Below are 15,908 nucleotides of genomic sequence, written 5' to 3' on the forward strand. Positions count from 1 at the left end.
AAGCCTTTCTGCTTGACAGGCGCGTGTTCTACCATAGAGCCACCGACACAATATATTTCAAGTATATTCCTTCAAGTTTTTATGCACTTATTAACTTCAATTCATTATACAATGAACTTACGTTAAAAAGGTTATTAACGTCAATCTACTCTATAAGAATTGTATAATTTGTAAATTAATTAAAATTGTTGTATTTAATTTTATAAACGGTTCTGACCAGGATTCGAACCCGAGTTATCTTTCAGTGGGCGGATATTTTACCTCTAAGCTGTTGACTTTTACGTCTACTGTTAGAAATTTCGCTACAACCATATTTAAACAAACAGTCTTGAAGAAAGTCCTTGTTCCTTTCCGCTTTTTTCAACTTATTCATGTCTATTGATTGTACGCTCTAATGCAATTTTACTTAAAATCGAATAAGAAAAAGTCTTACCCCACTCTGGTCGATAGCATTTCGAATAGCTATAAAATCGGAATCGCCCAACTGAAAATCTTTGCCCACGATCATGTATTTTTTATTCGGTTGGTCATACTGCACCAGGACGTCGTCCCAGAGATGCTGGTTGTCGAACCTGGGAATATCCGCCGTCTGGATATTTCCAGCAACGGCCAGAAAAGACGCGTCTTTGGGGTACATTACGGCTATGGTGTTTAGGTTTTTCTGACCGTCGATGTATTTCCACAGAGCGGCTTTCATGTCAGGCACTTCCAGTGTCTGAATTTTGTCCACTTTAGTTTTCAATTTCGCCACTTTGTCGTAGTCGGCGATGATCTTGTCGCGGCCGGTGCCGTCGCCGCTTCTTATCCTTTCAATCTCATTCGGCAGAGCCTCTCTCAGATCGCCGCTGTCCATTTGCTTCAGCTCCATCGCTTTGCTTTTCGAGCTGTCCGTCTTCTCGTACTCGGTGACGAGATCGTTTCGTATTTTATCCAGCGAGGCGGTGACCTTCGAATCATACTTATCGAATATAGCCTGTCGAAAGGGTTCCAATAGAGCGTTGGGCGTGCTTTCGATTCTAGCTTTTAGGTCGGCGTGTCGGCGAGCGTGGATTTCCGATAGAATGGATTGAGCCAGTTTTTTAGTGTCGTACTTAATGTCAATGCCATCCTGAAAGGAAAGCGAAATATTATACCACGGTTGAAGCTCCTTGTACCTTTATAAATGCTAGGGACTAGTTACCCTTATTTTCTATTGCCTGCCAGACAAAGCTATCTACGCGCCATCTTCATGTTATAAAACATATTTTTTTTTAAACATTAGTTTCAAATAAAAATACAACAAAGGTTCGCTTGCTATTGTCATTTAATTTCTTTATTTTAAAATTTAAATTGGAAATTTTATTGAACAAGATTCAAATACAGATGGCGTTGCAATATCTACGTTTATTTGTAGGCTTTGGTCGGAGTTCAGAAAAATTAGGTAGAATTATATCACTAGTTTTCTGTCAGATGACGCTCTCAGCGCTTAAGCCTGATTTCAAATTTCTAAACGCGGGAGTAGAAAGTTAGTGTACCCTCCAATATACAGGCCCGTAGCGAGGGTTGGGGGGCGACCTGGCGTTCCACGAACTAAATCTATAAAAACGGAACTGAATACTTTTAGCCCCTCCTAAATTACGTTCCTCTCGGTCTACATCTATAGCCTGGCTACGGCCCTGCCAATATACCAAACGCTCCAATCGGTGTAGATTATATAAATTGTGCCAAATGGATCCGAAGAAACATTTCTAAGCTATTGAGAGTAAAAGGCTTACCCTGTGGTCTTTAAGGGCCAAACGTTTAGTACATTTAGCTAATATTTAGATAATTAGATATGAATTTTTAGTAACCTGTTAGGTCATAAGATAGTAAACTAGTAGAAAAAATCTAGTTGGAATATGTTTGATTACCCGCTAAACTAATGAAGTTTTTCCCTCAGAAGGTATATCTGCCTTAATATACGTTTGATTTAACAATATTTTTCCGCTGTCGAAGATAATTATTTATTTTGTCCTCGAATAAATTATTCGATCTAACCAGATTACATTCATCTAGCTATTTATTTTTTAAATACGTTTTACCTCTCATTAATTTCGAATAATGGACTATTCGATCGGAAAACACCAATATTAGGTAAATATTTCGAATACTCGATCAAATTATACGGCCTAGCTAAATATATTTACACGCACCAAAAATACTGTATAGGCTTGGACAAAGAGAACTTTTACGAACCAAATTCACGATGTCCGGGTGATCTTGGTCAAGTTTAGCGACGATGGACGAGATCCAAAAAGCGTTGAGCATCAACAACAAGAAAATCGCCGGCTTCATTTTAAACACCATATTGTAAAACTAGCGCGGTTTTCGGACGATAAATACCCCTGAAAATGAACGAAAAAAAAACGTGGATAAGTAACGTATAAAACAATTGTTTTGAGAACAAATCTATTCCGAAATCTATCACTCGTCAGTGTTGTCATTTCTTTCTACGATGACTTTGCTCTCAGATGAGATTAGAAAGTTTCAGCAATTCTTAATAATTGACGAACGCGAACGACTGGATTGCTCCATGACGTTCACGTCGAAATTTGGTTCAGCAGAATGTTTTTTAAACTTTTAAACGTCAAACTGTTCACATACTGCAGTGCCGAAGGTTTTGAGCACCGGTCAAAAGAGTTCTAACGGTATAATGGATTTCGTAAATATCGTAATACCACCAGGGTATTTTTAGTAACCTGTTAGGTCATAAGATAATGAACTAGTAGAAACAAAATTACTTGTAATATATTTGATTACCTGATAAACTAATGAAGTATTTCCCTCAGAAGGTAGGTATATCTGCCTTAATATATTTTTGATATAAAAAAATTCCGCTGTCGAATATAATTATTTATTTTGTAAATAAATAAATTATTCGATCTAACCAGTTTACATTCATCTAGCTATTTATTTTTCAAATACGTTTTACCTCTCATTAATTTCAAATATTGAACTATTCGATAAGGAAACACCAATATTCAGTAAATATTTGGATTACTCGATTTGATATTCGATCAAATTATACGGTCTAGCTAAATATATTTACACGCACCAAAAAATACAGTTAAGGTTTGGACAAAAAGATCTTTTACGAACCAAATTCACGATGTCCGGGTCAACAAAACTGCTAACATGATTGACGTGAATTTTAAGTTCGTTTAAAGCCCCAATGAATTTCGTTAGTACACCGATGGAACGAAATGCAAAGTCGACTTTAGCCACGCATCAATGTTCGTCAGGAAAGTTAGATTAACGCGTGAGATTTGATTGCTCACGCTAAAACCGTCGAATTGACAAATATGAAATTCCCCTTTACTAGAACCGAGTGCAATTCATTTTCGATTTCGGCTGGAAACAAGATAGCCATCAAAGACAATTTTTATAGTGACCAACTACCAAAAGAAGTAGTCATTGGTTTGGTAGCCCAGAACGCCTTTTACGCGATTATAAAATGCCACCCTTCAACTTCAAAAACTTCTCACTTAATCAAATAGCTTTATACGTGGACAGATCTAGCCCTTAAAACCGAACTTCAAAGAACACCTTTACATGCCTTCGTACGCTAATCAATTTCTTCAAACTGGTCAGTGGAATATTGACGAAGGCAATTTTATTGGCCGCGATGAATTCGACAATGGGATCGCCTTGTTTGTTAGAACATTCCCATCTCTATATATCGCCAACACCGACACTTCGACGGGCGAAGGGGAACACTGGTCGACTATCTACTTTTCGCGAAAAACGAACACTGAATTCTTCGAAAGCTACGGAAACCCTCCTGATTTATTTAAATTTAACGATTTTGTAGAACGAAACAGTTTAACCGTTACGTATGATTCTTATCAATTGCATGGTAGTTTTAGTAAACGTATATTTATCCGATAATAGGGAAAAATGTTTAAAATATTACAAAGATTTTCTAAAGATAAAAATGTCAATGATCATATGATTACGGAATTCATGTATAAAAAGTGCACAATAAATATTTTGATATAAAATTTTTTATTTTGTAACGTTTATCGTCGAACGGATTGAGCCACATTTTAGCTTGTCGCATCGTCCTTAATTCGTTTTTTTACTAACAATGCTCTCCATTGCCTCCATGGTTACCTTACTATTTAACAGACAATCACGCTTTTTCGCAACGCGTTTGCAGATTTCTTTGCAGGTTTGTTTCTCTCCATTGGCCGACAAGATTGAGTACAATTTTGGACGTAATCCGCAGAATTCAATAACTGGAACCCCGTGAAGCTCGTCCTTAAATTTGCCTAGTTTTTTCTTGTTAGCTTTACTCAAGAGAGGGTGGTCGCTGGGATAACCGGAGTAGTCATATTTATCAATGTCGCCGAAAACTCTTTATACATGTTTGTCTTCGGACTCAATATGAAGCGTTAGGCTGTCTGTAAAAGGACAGAAAAATATTAGTTTAAACGTAAAATGTGGTTTTTTAAAAATTCCTCACCCGTATCCGTAAAAAGAAGTTTAGCTTTTTCTTTTTACCGTGTTTAAATCACATCGTAATGAAATTCGTACATTAAAGGGTCTAATATCTAAAACCCTGTGTATATTCGGATTGTTTATTAACACTTTTTTCTTCAACCTGTGGATTCCGAAAACCTCCTTATGGAAAACAGTAAACCTCTCGAAAGCGGGAGAACTGGCTTTCTTTACTGCTTTTTCAGGAGTTTGAAGTAAATGAAAGTCGATACGGAGCCTTAGGTTCTCCATCATTTTACCTATAGAAAAAAATTTAATTAAAATTAAATTTTAAATTAAAATAAAGCTAAGTTCTTACCGAAGACTTAGTTGTTCATTAATTTGAAATAGTCCCTTTCAAAGCTGAATAGCCCTTTTGCGTTTTTCCGTATTGTAATCGATATACGGTTTCAACCAAGGTCCTTGATTGAACCTCAAAATACGATAGACTTTGGTGATTTTAAGCCCTTTACATACGTAAAATTTCCGGTGCAGTTGGGATCATCTGGGAGTGAGTGCGGATATTCCAAGTCGACCTCTAGAATATACGACTCTGATTCGTCATCGGGGTGGCTCAAAATAATGTTTTCAATGAAGTCTTCGCACGGTTTCATCCATCTGAAGTTCGACATTGGCCACGCGTCACACATTACCGTATCGTATAGATTATTCATGTCTTGAATATAATTAAAATAAAAAAAATAATAAAATTCAAAAATCTTACCCAGGTAAAGATGTAGCTGTCAGGTTTTGAAGTATCGTACGATTCTAGATATATACATAATTTTCGCTCGTGCAAACCAATGACTGATCATAGAAACCCCACCTCTGATCCCCTTTTCAATGAAATGGTGCATATCCACATCTAGAAGTAGCTAAAGTTTGACCTTGGTCATGCATAAGGCGTCTTCTCAAGCAAACCCGGGTCCGTGAAAGCGTGCGCTCGGTCCAATTAGTAGTAGTTTAGACACATTGTCTTAAAATTCTCGAAGACGTCGGCGAGTAAAAGCGTGTCGTGATAGGCTCCTTAAATACACCGAATTAGTAACAGTATTTAGAAAATAAAATTTGAAAACACCTTACCAAGGTTTTGCATCTTAAATGTACGCCAAACCTTTTGAGCATGTTCGTAATCATTGCGGCGTCCTAAATATCCTCTTCCATAACAGTAAACACCTTTGCGAAGCAAAAGTTTTACTTCATTCGGTTGGAAAACAGTGCTTAAACACGGGAACATTTTTTCACGTCCGCCTTTCGCCAGATTAGACACGAGAGTTTTCAAAATCGCAGGCACGCATCGAACGCTGTCCATGAATCTCAACCTGCCGTTAGAAGGGATACATTAAATATCCTCGTTTTTAATGACTCCAATTGTTTGCATTATCGAATGCGCGTCATACCTGTTTAATTTCAGATCATTAGTGAAAACCAAATTATATTTATAAAAATTGTTTCACCTGGAGAGGTTATGGAAAATAACCGGTATATATTTTGGCGGCTTTAGCTTGCGGTTGCAGGAGTTATGGCACGGACGTTCCTGTGTAGTGGCAATGATCTCGAACTTTAGAAAACGGTTCTGAGCCAACGTAACATTTTGAAGCGACGCGAAATGCTGTCTCCTCCGCAGCTGACAAATTCATCGGCTGGTTTCCCTTAAGTGGGTTCTTTATCTTTTTTCCTCTATCTGCAAATCACTGAGAAATTTAAATACAGCCCATTTTCCCCTATATGTTTCATGATTCTCAAAAATGCCTGAAAAGGTAAAATATTTAAAATCACATAAAAATGCACGATAGAGATAAACGTACCAATCGGTCCTACGACTACGAAGGAATATCCACACGTGACGTGTTAAGCGAGTGCGGTGGTCGATGATAGACACGGATCAGGTTAACATGTTGAAACCTTATTCATTAAAGCTTCAAAGTCTGCGTACATGACGTTGGTGCACTGAAAACATATAATATATTTTACCCAAATATAATAAAATTTATTTAATAAATACCTTTTGGTGCCATCCGAAATTTTTCAATATATCGTCCAATGGCATTTCTATACGCTGCGGACCGTGAATGCTACTATCTTTCACGTGATCGTCTCGGTTTTTTTCTGCATTTTTACCTGAGAACCGATGTAGACAGTACCGGCAGTAAAACATTGCGTGTCCGTTTTTTTAAAAAACTAGAGAGAAGTAGACTTAAACTGTTGATCAAACAGTAACGTTTTTCGCAGCCAATTGTCATCAATAACAAGACAATTTCACGGTCTTTGGTACTCTCTTCTCTCTAACATAACATGGGAACACTTATTTTTCGTAAGCGAACACGTTTATCGATAAATTGGTTATCTCTTCAAACCTTTTAAGTTTGTGGGAAAGTTATTCCCGATACGTTAGTTTCGTGTTAAAACTCTAGATAATGGCTCACGCGGTTGGGGTGATTTTTGATCGGATGTAGACGAGCTAATATCGACCATAAAAAACACTTATTATCCGTTAATTGAACGTTCACGCGGGCTTTTTTCTTCTCAAGACCGTCCGGCAACCTAAAAACGTTAGCCCCACCAACGAGCGGTAGGTACTGAATAATGTTGATCTGTAAATATAGAATTATATTTAAAATCCAACCGCTGACTCTTTTGTCATATTCTGCCATTGATTCGCCAATTTTCTTTATGCTAGAATCTATCCGACCGGGAATAACGTCAGCCTTTAGAGAACTGTGAGTTTGAACACCCTCTAAAATACGGTGTAGATTCGACTGCGGTGTCAGAGTTATCGAGTTGAAGAGTGTATCGCGGTTAAATGGTCAAATACCATTTTATGCCTGTTTTCTGTGTCAGTTTATTTCGGAGGTATTTTTCAAAGACTGCACTGTGCTGGTTAATGAATAATGTGGGATCTGTAACACCCACAGCCGCTGTAATTCTGACAGCTGAGATAGTGTCTCCTATAGAGCTGGCTTGGTCTACGGGTCTAGGTGGTACCACTGGGTAATCTGGCTCAATAGGTAGGGTTGTGGATCAGGTTGTTGAAATGGAATAGGCCGTTGGTCAAGTTGTTGGGGATCGGTGTCTTTTAGGGAATCCATATAGTCGGCTAGTCCTTTGTCATCGTCGCTAAGAAGTTCGGGGACTTTGTCGCTTCGTGGAGTGGCGCAATAAATGCATATACACAGGGCCAGATTTAAGGGAGGGCAACCGGAGCAAAAGCCCGGGACCTCCACAAGAAGGGGGCCCCCAAAATAGAAATTACTAGGTAAAATTTTCTAACTAATACCGAATGATGTGCAATATTATATTGAAAAAATCTAAATTCGGGCATCCACTCCTTTTTTGCCCCAGGGTCTCCACACCTTTATATCCGGCCCTGCATTTACATGTATATACCTCATTTAAATTCGGTGCATATGGGCCATGCAAAGCTACTGATGTCTTAAATAAATTTAGAGAAGGTATTTGTGGTTTATCATTATTAAGGATTTTTAAAATTTTATATGGATGAACCTAACACCAATTGGAGCTTCTATAAGCAATTGAAAGTAGCTTTGAAAGTCTGTGAAGATCAAAAAATATCCGAACTTTCTCGAAATGGGATCATATGGTATCTACGTTGTACATGATGCCCTTCAAATTTGCCATAAAATTGTTGTATTAAACAATGGCGTAAATAAGGGGAGGGTCTAGGTGGCCAAACACCACCCTTGGGCCTACCTTTGACTTTACTAAATTTTCACCGTCTTCTCCTCCCCATCTTAACATTCCCATACTTTTATCGATGAACCTAACAGCAATTGGAACCTCTATAGAAAATTGAAAGGAGGTTTGGAAATCAGTGAAGATCCAAAAAAATCCGAAATTGCTTGAAATGGGTTAATGTGATCTCCACGTTGTACATGGTGCCATAGAATTTATACATGTATCTCGATGAAAATAAATGCTTGTTTAAGTGGGTTTTATTAATTTTTTTTAAAGATTACTCGGCTATAAGGGCTGATTTATTGGTCGCTCAATGCACTTAAAATTTTAATAGCGATAAGCATAGGGTAGAAATGTAAAAATATAGGGTCTAGCTTATCTAATCTACATTTAGTGAAGTGGTATACAGGGTGTTTTCTTTTGCTTGCTCGAAAAAGTGATTTTTTTCAAAAACTATGTTTTCTAGAAAGTTGAAATTTGTACTGTACATTATACGTGCCAGGAGACACTTTCTTCCAAAATTGCATCTAAAAAAAAAGTTTTTTGAAAATTTAAATTTTAACCGCTAGGTGCTATATGAAAATTGTCAATAAGAAATTGTAGAGCGTCACCGAAAACGTACAAATAGCGTTGGCGCGAAAAAAATAGACGTTTTTTCACTGAAAAAATACGACTTGAAAAAGTGACCAGTTGGGCAAGCTAAAATTACCTTTTTTTTTAATTCCATTGGGAGAGTAGTGTAACTTTATGAAAGTCAGAAATTTGTAAATCTGGTGTTTAATGCAATTTGGCGTGCAGTAAAACAACACCCTGTATATCAAGGACTCTCTAGTGATCAATAATTGACTGTTATTCTAATAATAACGATTTAAAAAAAAACTAGTATACCGACTCATAAATGTTAAATTTTAATTAACCATAACTAATTATAAAAAAGTATTATTTTAAAGAAAGAAACACTGTCTGAACGTTATTAAAAGTGTATTTATTACCACACCTGTTGGGTCTTATACAACCCACAGGTATGGTAATAAATACATTTTTAATAATCTTCAGTCGTGGTCTCTTTCTTTAAAATAATTCTGATTTATACCGTCTCATAACTGTTAGGACTGTCTATAGTTGAGTGACTTCTAAATATAACCCAAATGAAATTGAACTTTTAGAGGTTGTATTTTACCCAGAAAGGAACATATTGAGAGGGTGGCACTAAAAAAAAGAAACAACTTATTTTTTTCCGATGAATAAGATTGGCACCCTCATAACTTTTCTTAAGAGCTTTCAAATACTTAAGATACTATAAAGAATGTATATCTTTCAAAGTATAATAGTAAAGTAAAGGAACCACTTTATTATTTAAAATATGTTTAATAATATTGGCACCCTAAGCTCAATATCAAGAAGTATGTGTCTTCTAAACTTCCGTCTACACTCTAAGAAAAAAAGAGTGTGCAGATTTGAACGTTTGCATGCGTAGTTCAACACTTTCTAATATTGATGACTTCACCTCAGAACAAGCGTTCGGGCTCATCAACAATTAAAAGGATGTGTGCAATTTTGAACACATTATTTCGATTAATGTTTTCATGCCCGTGTCCCCGCCAAAAAACGAAAGTCTCGAAATATTTGAGAGAGAGATACTTAAAAAAAAAGTTGGCCCGGCAGTCCCAAATAGTAGTCTCACACGAGCTTATCTAACAAATATTTGACAATTTACAAGTTATAACACACACATATATATTTATATAAATTTGGGTAATTTTTTATCTACAACAACAAATTTCATAGTCTGAAAACGAATAATTGTAACACAGCAACAAAATTCGATGAAAATGGCATTTTTTGTCGCAAAACGCATGATTTTATCGCTATGCCGCCTGACTGTAAGTTTATATACTAGTTTAGAAAATGTATATATGAGAGATAGATTTAAATTGAATTAAACGAACTTTAATTAATTATTAGAGTGGACAAAATCAAATCGAAAAAAACCATTATTCCCTAATTATCCTAATTATTGCGTAGTCCTTGAATTACCGTTTGTAAATAAAGTAGTTAATTATAAATAAAATAAAAATCAAAATGTGGCAGCGAAGACGTTTACTTTCTTCCTCCTTGCAAATATGGAAACAATACATTAATTATCTCAACCAAAAGTTACTAATAGAAAACCCTACTGACGGGAGAAAAGCAAACCCGAAAAAAAACCCCAAAAAGGAAGCAATCTACCCTTTTGCAGGTGTTCGGTTCGAAGCTGGAAACATTCGTCGATGTCGCGTCGCGCTAATTTAATTTTTTTCGGTGTGATCTCGCTAGTGCCGCACTTGGGGAGAGCCTACATTGGTAAACCTCAAACTTTCAGAATTCTTTCTTTTGTATACATTTTCCCGGCATTCTGTATTTCTGGGGTTTCCCACTAATCTCTTCGTATCCGCTGTCCGCAGGTGTGGACCTACACTTATCTTTCATTACCTATTAGTTTTTTTCGTGTCGTCTCGTTCAATCTTGGTTTAACTCGTTCAACCGAGTTCTTTATAAAGAGAGTCACCATATCTTTCACAGTCCGAAAGACTTACAGTTACAGGTAATTTAATTTGTACGCGATTTCACCATATTACGAATAAAAAAAGGCCTTTCAAGACCAAAGATTCACGGACGGTCATTTAAGTATTTCTAGCATTCAAATCTCCTACAAAGTAAGTTTCATTTATTAATATAAACCACATTATTTTGACTTCATTTGTTTTCCTATTATCTCATAAGTTTTATGAAGCAGATTTTTTATTTACGAACTATATGGGGACATTAGTTAAAAAATATTTTTCAACACTTCATTATGTACAACAATATAATTATTATTCTGCCTGTCACCCTGTAAATTTACCTGCCCTCTATACTCCTCCTTCCATGTAGGCCTACCGCAGAAATAATCCTCTTGCATTTAGGCATACTGTATAACCAGTTTGTTCTGCGGTAAGCCTAAATGCAAAGGGAGAGTATAGAAGGCCAGTAAATTTACAGGGTGACAGGCAAAAGAGATTATAGGCCTTAAAATGTTTAAAAATATTAATTTTAGGTTTTATTTAATAAATAAAATTATGATGCAAAATTAGATCAATAGTTGATTTTATAAAATGTCTTTACGCTTGCCAACTTGTTGAAATGTTGCCCTGGAATAGTTCGGCCAATGCCTAAGAATAATGAGTTCATAAGCTCTTTAGTGGGAGAGAAAACGGATCCACAGCTGAAGCGGGGCGGAAACATTTCAACAAGATGGCCAAGGTTATTTTTTAAAAAGAACTATTGATTAATTTTTTTGCACTTTATCGCCTTTAACAAAAAATTTGTTATTTTTAAAAATGGTAGAAATTATAACTACACATTTTTGTGCAAATTTCTTTAATTATCGCTGAGCTGTAATGCGTAATTATAATTGCCCTTAATTTATTTAGTTAAATTTGGGGAGATATGGCTGGAAGGAGAAAAACGTCAGACGAGGATATTGAGCGAATTATAAATATATATAATATAAATCCGAGATATACCACGAGAGATCTCGATATGTGACTGGGAAAAATTTTGAAGTATGGTTGAAGATATCAGAAGAAATTGGAGGTATCAAGAGCGCTTTGGCTCTTTATACAATTGTTTACAAGAATATGTACAATTGTTTGGAAAAACTGGGATTTCACCAGAGCTCAGAAAAGACATCTTCGGACGATGAAAACGTATCTTCCACACATATTTCAGAAGTAGTTGAGGAAGAATGTTCATCGTCTGAATTTGAGGAAGAATCATCGTTGTCAGAAGTCGAGGATGGGGCCGATGGAGAAAATGAAACTGATAACTCATACGCGGAACACTTTGAGGACAAGCAGGATGAGAACACGGTTTTCAGTCATATGGAGTTTGTGATTACTCTAACAGCGGAAGAGTATGCTAAAATGAGGCCAGAAAAGAAATTGTATAGATGTCGTGATGAAAGGAGAAATAACTCTCAGAGGGAATATCTACAGTTTAAAATAGGTAGTCTTGTTTTATATAAAAAATTAAAACAATATTGGAAACCTTTTTGTTTTTATCCAGGAGCGTGGTCTAACATAATATTCGATCACTTCTATGAACATACGAAAGGAAAACTTCGAGGCCCAATTATATTTAAACGAGCTCGTGTGTATTCTCGTGGGCAGATTTATGCCAAATTTTTGGGTAATTGCAAGGAATGCCACTCCAAGTTCACCGGCGTCATTAAGGAGGAACCACAAAATAATTCCAGAGTTCATATTAAATGCAACTTTATAGGTGATTATCAAATGGACCATCAGCAAAAGGTAAAAATAAATCCAAATTCTTATAGGTAGCTTGCTTGACGCGTCATAGACCAGCGTCGTAGCTTAAAAATGTATGCCATAACAATGTCATAGATCACGCGGAAAACCTCTTGTGCTAATTAATAATAATAACTTGATTATCCATAATTTCATGGCAAAACTTTCGAAACTATAGTAACTGACGTAGGCAACATCCACGAGCAAGCTTCCTATATTCATGTATCACATAAGTAGACAAGACGGCCCAGCCGGAATTAGTTTCATATCGACGCATAGTATCAAAGGTTAAATAGTTAAGCTACCTTCGATGTCTTACGACGTGCCATAATAATCCAATATAATTAATTTACAACGTCTAAAAATATTCCAATTATAACATATCGAAAGAAATTAGCTAATTCAAACATCCCGCCAAACTAACTGCTCGATGTGTAGCTCCATCTACCACGTCGTCTCTTGCCACGATGCCCACGCCGACGCCTACGACAAACAACACTTAAAGGGAGTATAACCCCTCTTGTTTGGTAGGGTACGCTTAGACTACACCGACTAGCTCCTACAAGCCTTCCTACTACTTCCTTGCCCCCCGCTAGGAAGGCTTGTGGAAGCTAGTCGGTATAGTCTAAGCGCACCCTACCAAACAAGAGGGGTTATACTCCCTTTAACGACATTCCGTCCATGGCAATAGTGACACTTCGAATATATATTCGATGTGAAACTAAAAAGGGAAAATCCGTGGCTAGTCGGTAAACATTTTCGGAAAATGTCGTTTACTCGATTTCATCCTTAGTGTGAATCGTTGACCCATCCAGCTGGTTTTTATATTATAAATAATGGCTTAATGGACTTACATTCAGTGAAATTCCACTTCTTTTAGAAATTTTTAATTAAAGCTTTTAACTTACGAACATTTAGCGCAGAGAGGTTTAAACTAAATTATAATTTTCACCGTTTAGGGAACGAGGCCTCTTTCTGGAATCAAAAGGGCGGAAGTCATAGAGCAGAGCAATAACGGCATGAATGCCTCAATGATTCGAGCCCTTAAAGCCAATGATTCTATGAGATTTGGAGATGAAATTCCCCCCAATATTCCTTCTCTCGGGACCATCAGAGTCGCTGCTGCTAACGACAGAAAAACTAAGCGCTTAGATAATAATCCATTAAATGCGGTGTTTTTGATGATGGCGGATAGGGCATATGAAGGAGGTATAAGATCAGTCTCTTTGAAAAAATTTCACATTCATTATTGGCTGCCATCACAAAATCACGTTTATCAGAATTATTTTCGTAAGAATCGTCAAACTGCAAAATTATCAATAGATGCGACAGGTAGTGTAGCTCATAGAATTCTACTGCCATGGCAAGAGAAAACATCACACATCTTTCTCTACGAAGCCACCGTTCACGATGAAGAAACAAACGAACAATTTTCTGTGGCTAATATGCTCTCAGAAGGACACACTACCGACGACATATCCTTTTGGCTGTCGTCATGGCTGAAAACTGTCAGTGACTGCCAGCCGAAAGAAGTAGTAACCGACATGTCTCTGGCATTAATATACACCGTGACGAAAACTTTCAGTGGCTGTTCGTCACTAGCAACATACAGGGTCTTTTTTTTTGCTCGGAAAAGTGTTTTTTTTCAAAAACTATTTATAGTACCGATTTCAAATATGGAAGGTCAATTCTCTATACCGGGGGACATCAGTTTGAGAAATTTGAGCGTTTTCGGTAATGTTTTTCACCAATTTTGAAAAATTATTTTTCGACCACTAGGTGCGAGATAAAAAATTTCTATTATAAAGTTGTAGGCCGTCATCGAAAACCCTTAAAAATTGTTCACTCGACGAAAAACAATTTATTTATCAGTGAAAATTCGAGCTTGAAAAATTTACAAGTTGGTGAAGCCAAATTACGATTGTTTGAAACGATAATTGAAACCGAATTACCTAATCCAGTTGAAACTTTGGTTAAAAAAACGACCGGATTTAAAAAACACGAGGCTATAGGTCAATCCTAAACATGCATTGGGTATTTAAAGGAAAACTTTGGGAGATTATTATCAGTGTTTGATAATATTTCGAACAATGCCTCGTTATTCAGTAGCTGAGCGTACCGAGATAGTTGCCATTTACTATGGAGAAGCAGCGCAAAACCTTAGAAGAGTGACTGAAATCTTCGCAGAAAGACATCCAAATGGAGCACCATCTGTAAATACAGTAAGACGAGCAATTCACGATTTCAATCAATTTGGTAACTTGCAACCTAGGTTTCGCGGATTGGGTCAACCGGATTTAGACTTCGAGAACAATGTACTCGCGTACTTTGTGGCATATCCTCGTCACAGTTGCGCTAACGCCGCTGCTGATTTGGGTTGTTCTGCAAATCGTGTGTGGAAAATTCTTCGTAAGAATCGCTATCACCCATACAGAGCTACGCTCCACCAAGGACTAATTGACGGAGACCATCAAAGACGTTATGAATTTAGCAACTGGTTACTAAATGCTAATTTTTGCGCCATGTTTTGTTCTCCGACGAAGCGTCATTTTCTAGAGATGGGCCCTTTAATCATCAAAACAGCCATCTTTGGTCTGACATCAACCCACATTGGGGTTTTGAATATCATCACCAGGTTCAATTTGAACGGGTCAATGTTTGGGTTGGACTTGTTGGAAACCGTTTGATTGGTCCCTTTTTCCTGCCGACGAACCTCAACGGCCAAAGGTATTTACATTTTCTACAGAACGAACTGAGTGACGCAATCGACGACCTTCCATTGGCTGAAAGACGTCAGTTGTGGTTTCAGCAAGATGGCGCCCCTCCGCATTTTTCCCGGCAAGTAACTGAGCACCTCAACAACGAGTTTCCTGAAAGGTGGATAGGGAGAAATGGTCCAGTGCATTGGCCAGCAAGGTCACCTGACCTAACACCGCTGGATTATTTTATCTGGGGATTCGTTAAAGCAAAGGTATACGCCACGCCCATTGAAACTAGGGAGGAACTCATTAGACGAATAATCAGTGCTTGCCGAGACGTCACACCAGAAATGGTAGAGAAAGCGTTTGAGAACTTAATTGTCCGCGCACAAACCTGTGTTGCAGCCAATGGTGATATTATTGAAAATGTTTTGTAAAAATTTATGTGAATAAAATATCTGCATTTAAAAACTAAACGTGTACATTTTTTCAAGTGTGAAAACTCTACTACGTTTGTATTAGACTTGTTCCCTTTTCAATTATCGTTTCAAACAATCGTAATTTGGCTTCACCAACTTGTAAATTTTTCAAGCTCGAATTTTCACTGATAAATAAGTTGTTTTTCGTCGAGTGAACAATTTTTAAGGGTTTTCGATGACGGCCTACAACTTTATAATAGAAATTTTTT

General features: G+C 37.0%; 1 protein-coding gene and 2 long non-coding RNA genes across 3 annotated transcripts in view; all 3 read right to left on the minus strand.

The window, feature by feature from the left end:
* Positions 1 to 2: 2 nt before the first annotated feature.
* The window catches only part of LOC149960461 (uncharacterized), a 57,483-nt gene continuing 41,577 nt past the window's right edge, over positions 3 to 15,908 (minus strand). The window contains exons 2-3 of the mRNA XM_090164892.1: positions 2,215 to 2,363; positions 3 to 1,108 (exon numbers count right to left, since the gene is read on the minus strand). Coding sequence (XP_090021018.1) covers positions 407 to 1,108; positions 2,215 to 2,325 — 813 coding nt within the window. The 5' untranslated portion in view covers positions 2,326 to 2,363 and the 3' untranslated portion in view covers positions 3 to 406. The remainder of the gene's footprint in view (positions 1,109 to 2,214; positions 2,364 to 15,908) is intronic.
* LOC149960462 (uncharacterized) lies at positions 4,545 to 5,612 on the minus strand. Its single transcript, XR_016478134.1, has 3 exons — positions 5,222 to 5,612; positions 4,817 to 5,115; positions 4,545 to 4,757 (listed from the first exon to the last, which is right to left on the minus strand). It is a non-coding gene; the product is annotated as an uncharacterized LOC149960462 (long non-coding RNA).
* LOC149960463 (uncharacterized) lies at positions 5,712 to 6,629 on the minus strand. Its single transcript, XR_016478155.1, has 4 exons — positions 6,503 to 6,629; positions 6,306 to 6,447; positions 5,955 to 6,249; positions 5,712 to 5,819 (listed from the first exon to the last, which is right to left on the minus strand). It is a non-coding gene; the product is annotated as an uncharacterized LOC149960463 (long non-coding RNA).

The sequence above is a fragment of the Leiobunum rupestre genome, chromosome 1 (genome assembly GCF_980474605.1).
Source record: "Leiobunum rupestre chromosome 1, qqLeiRupe1.1.hap1, whole genome shotgun sequence".
In the NCBI taxonomy this organism is placed as follows: Eukaryota; Metazoa; Arthropoda; class Arachnida; order Opiliones; family Sclerosomatidae; genus Leiobunum; species Leiobunum rupestre.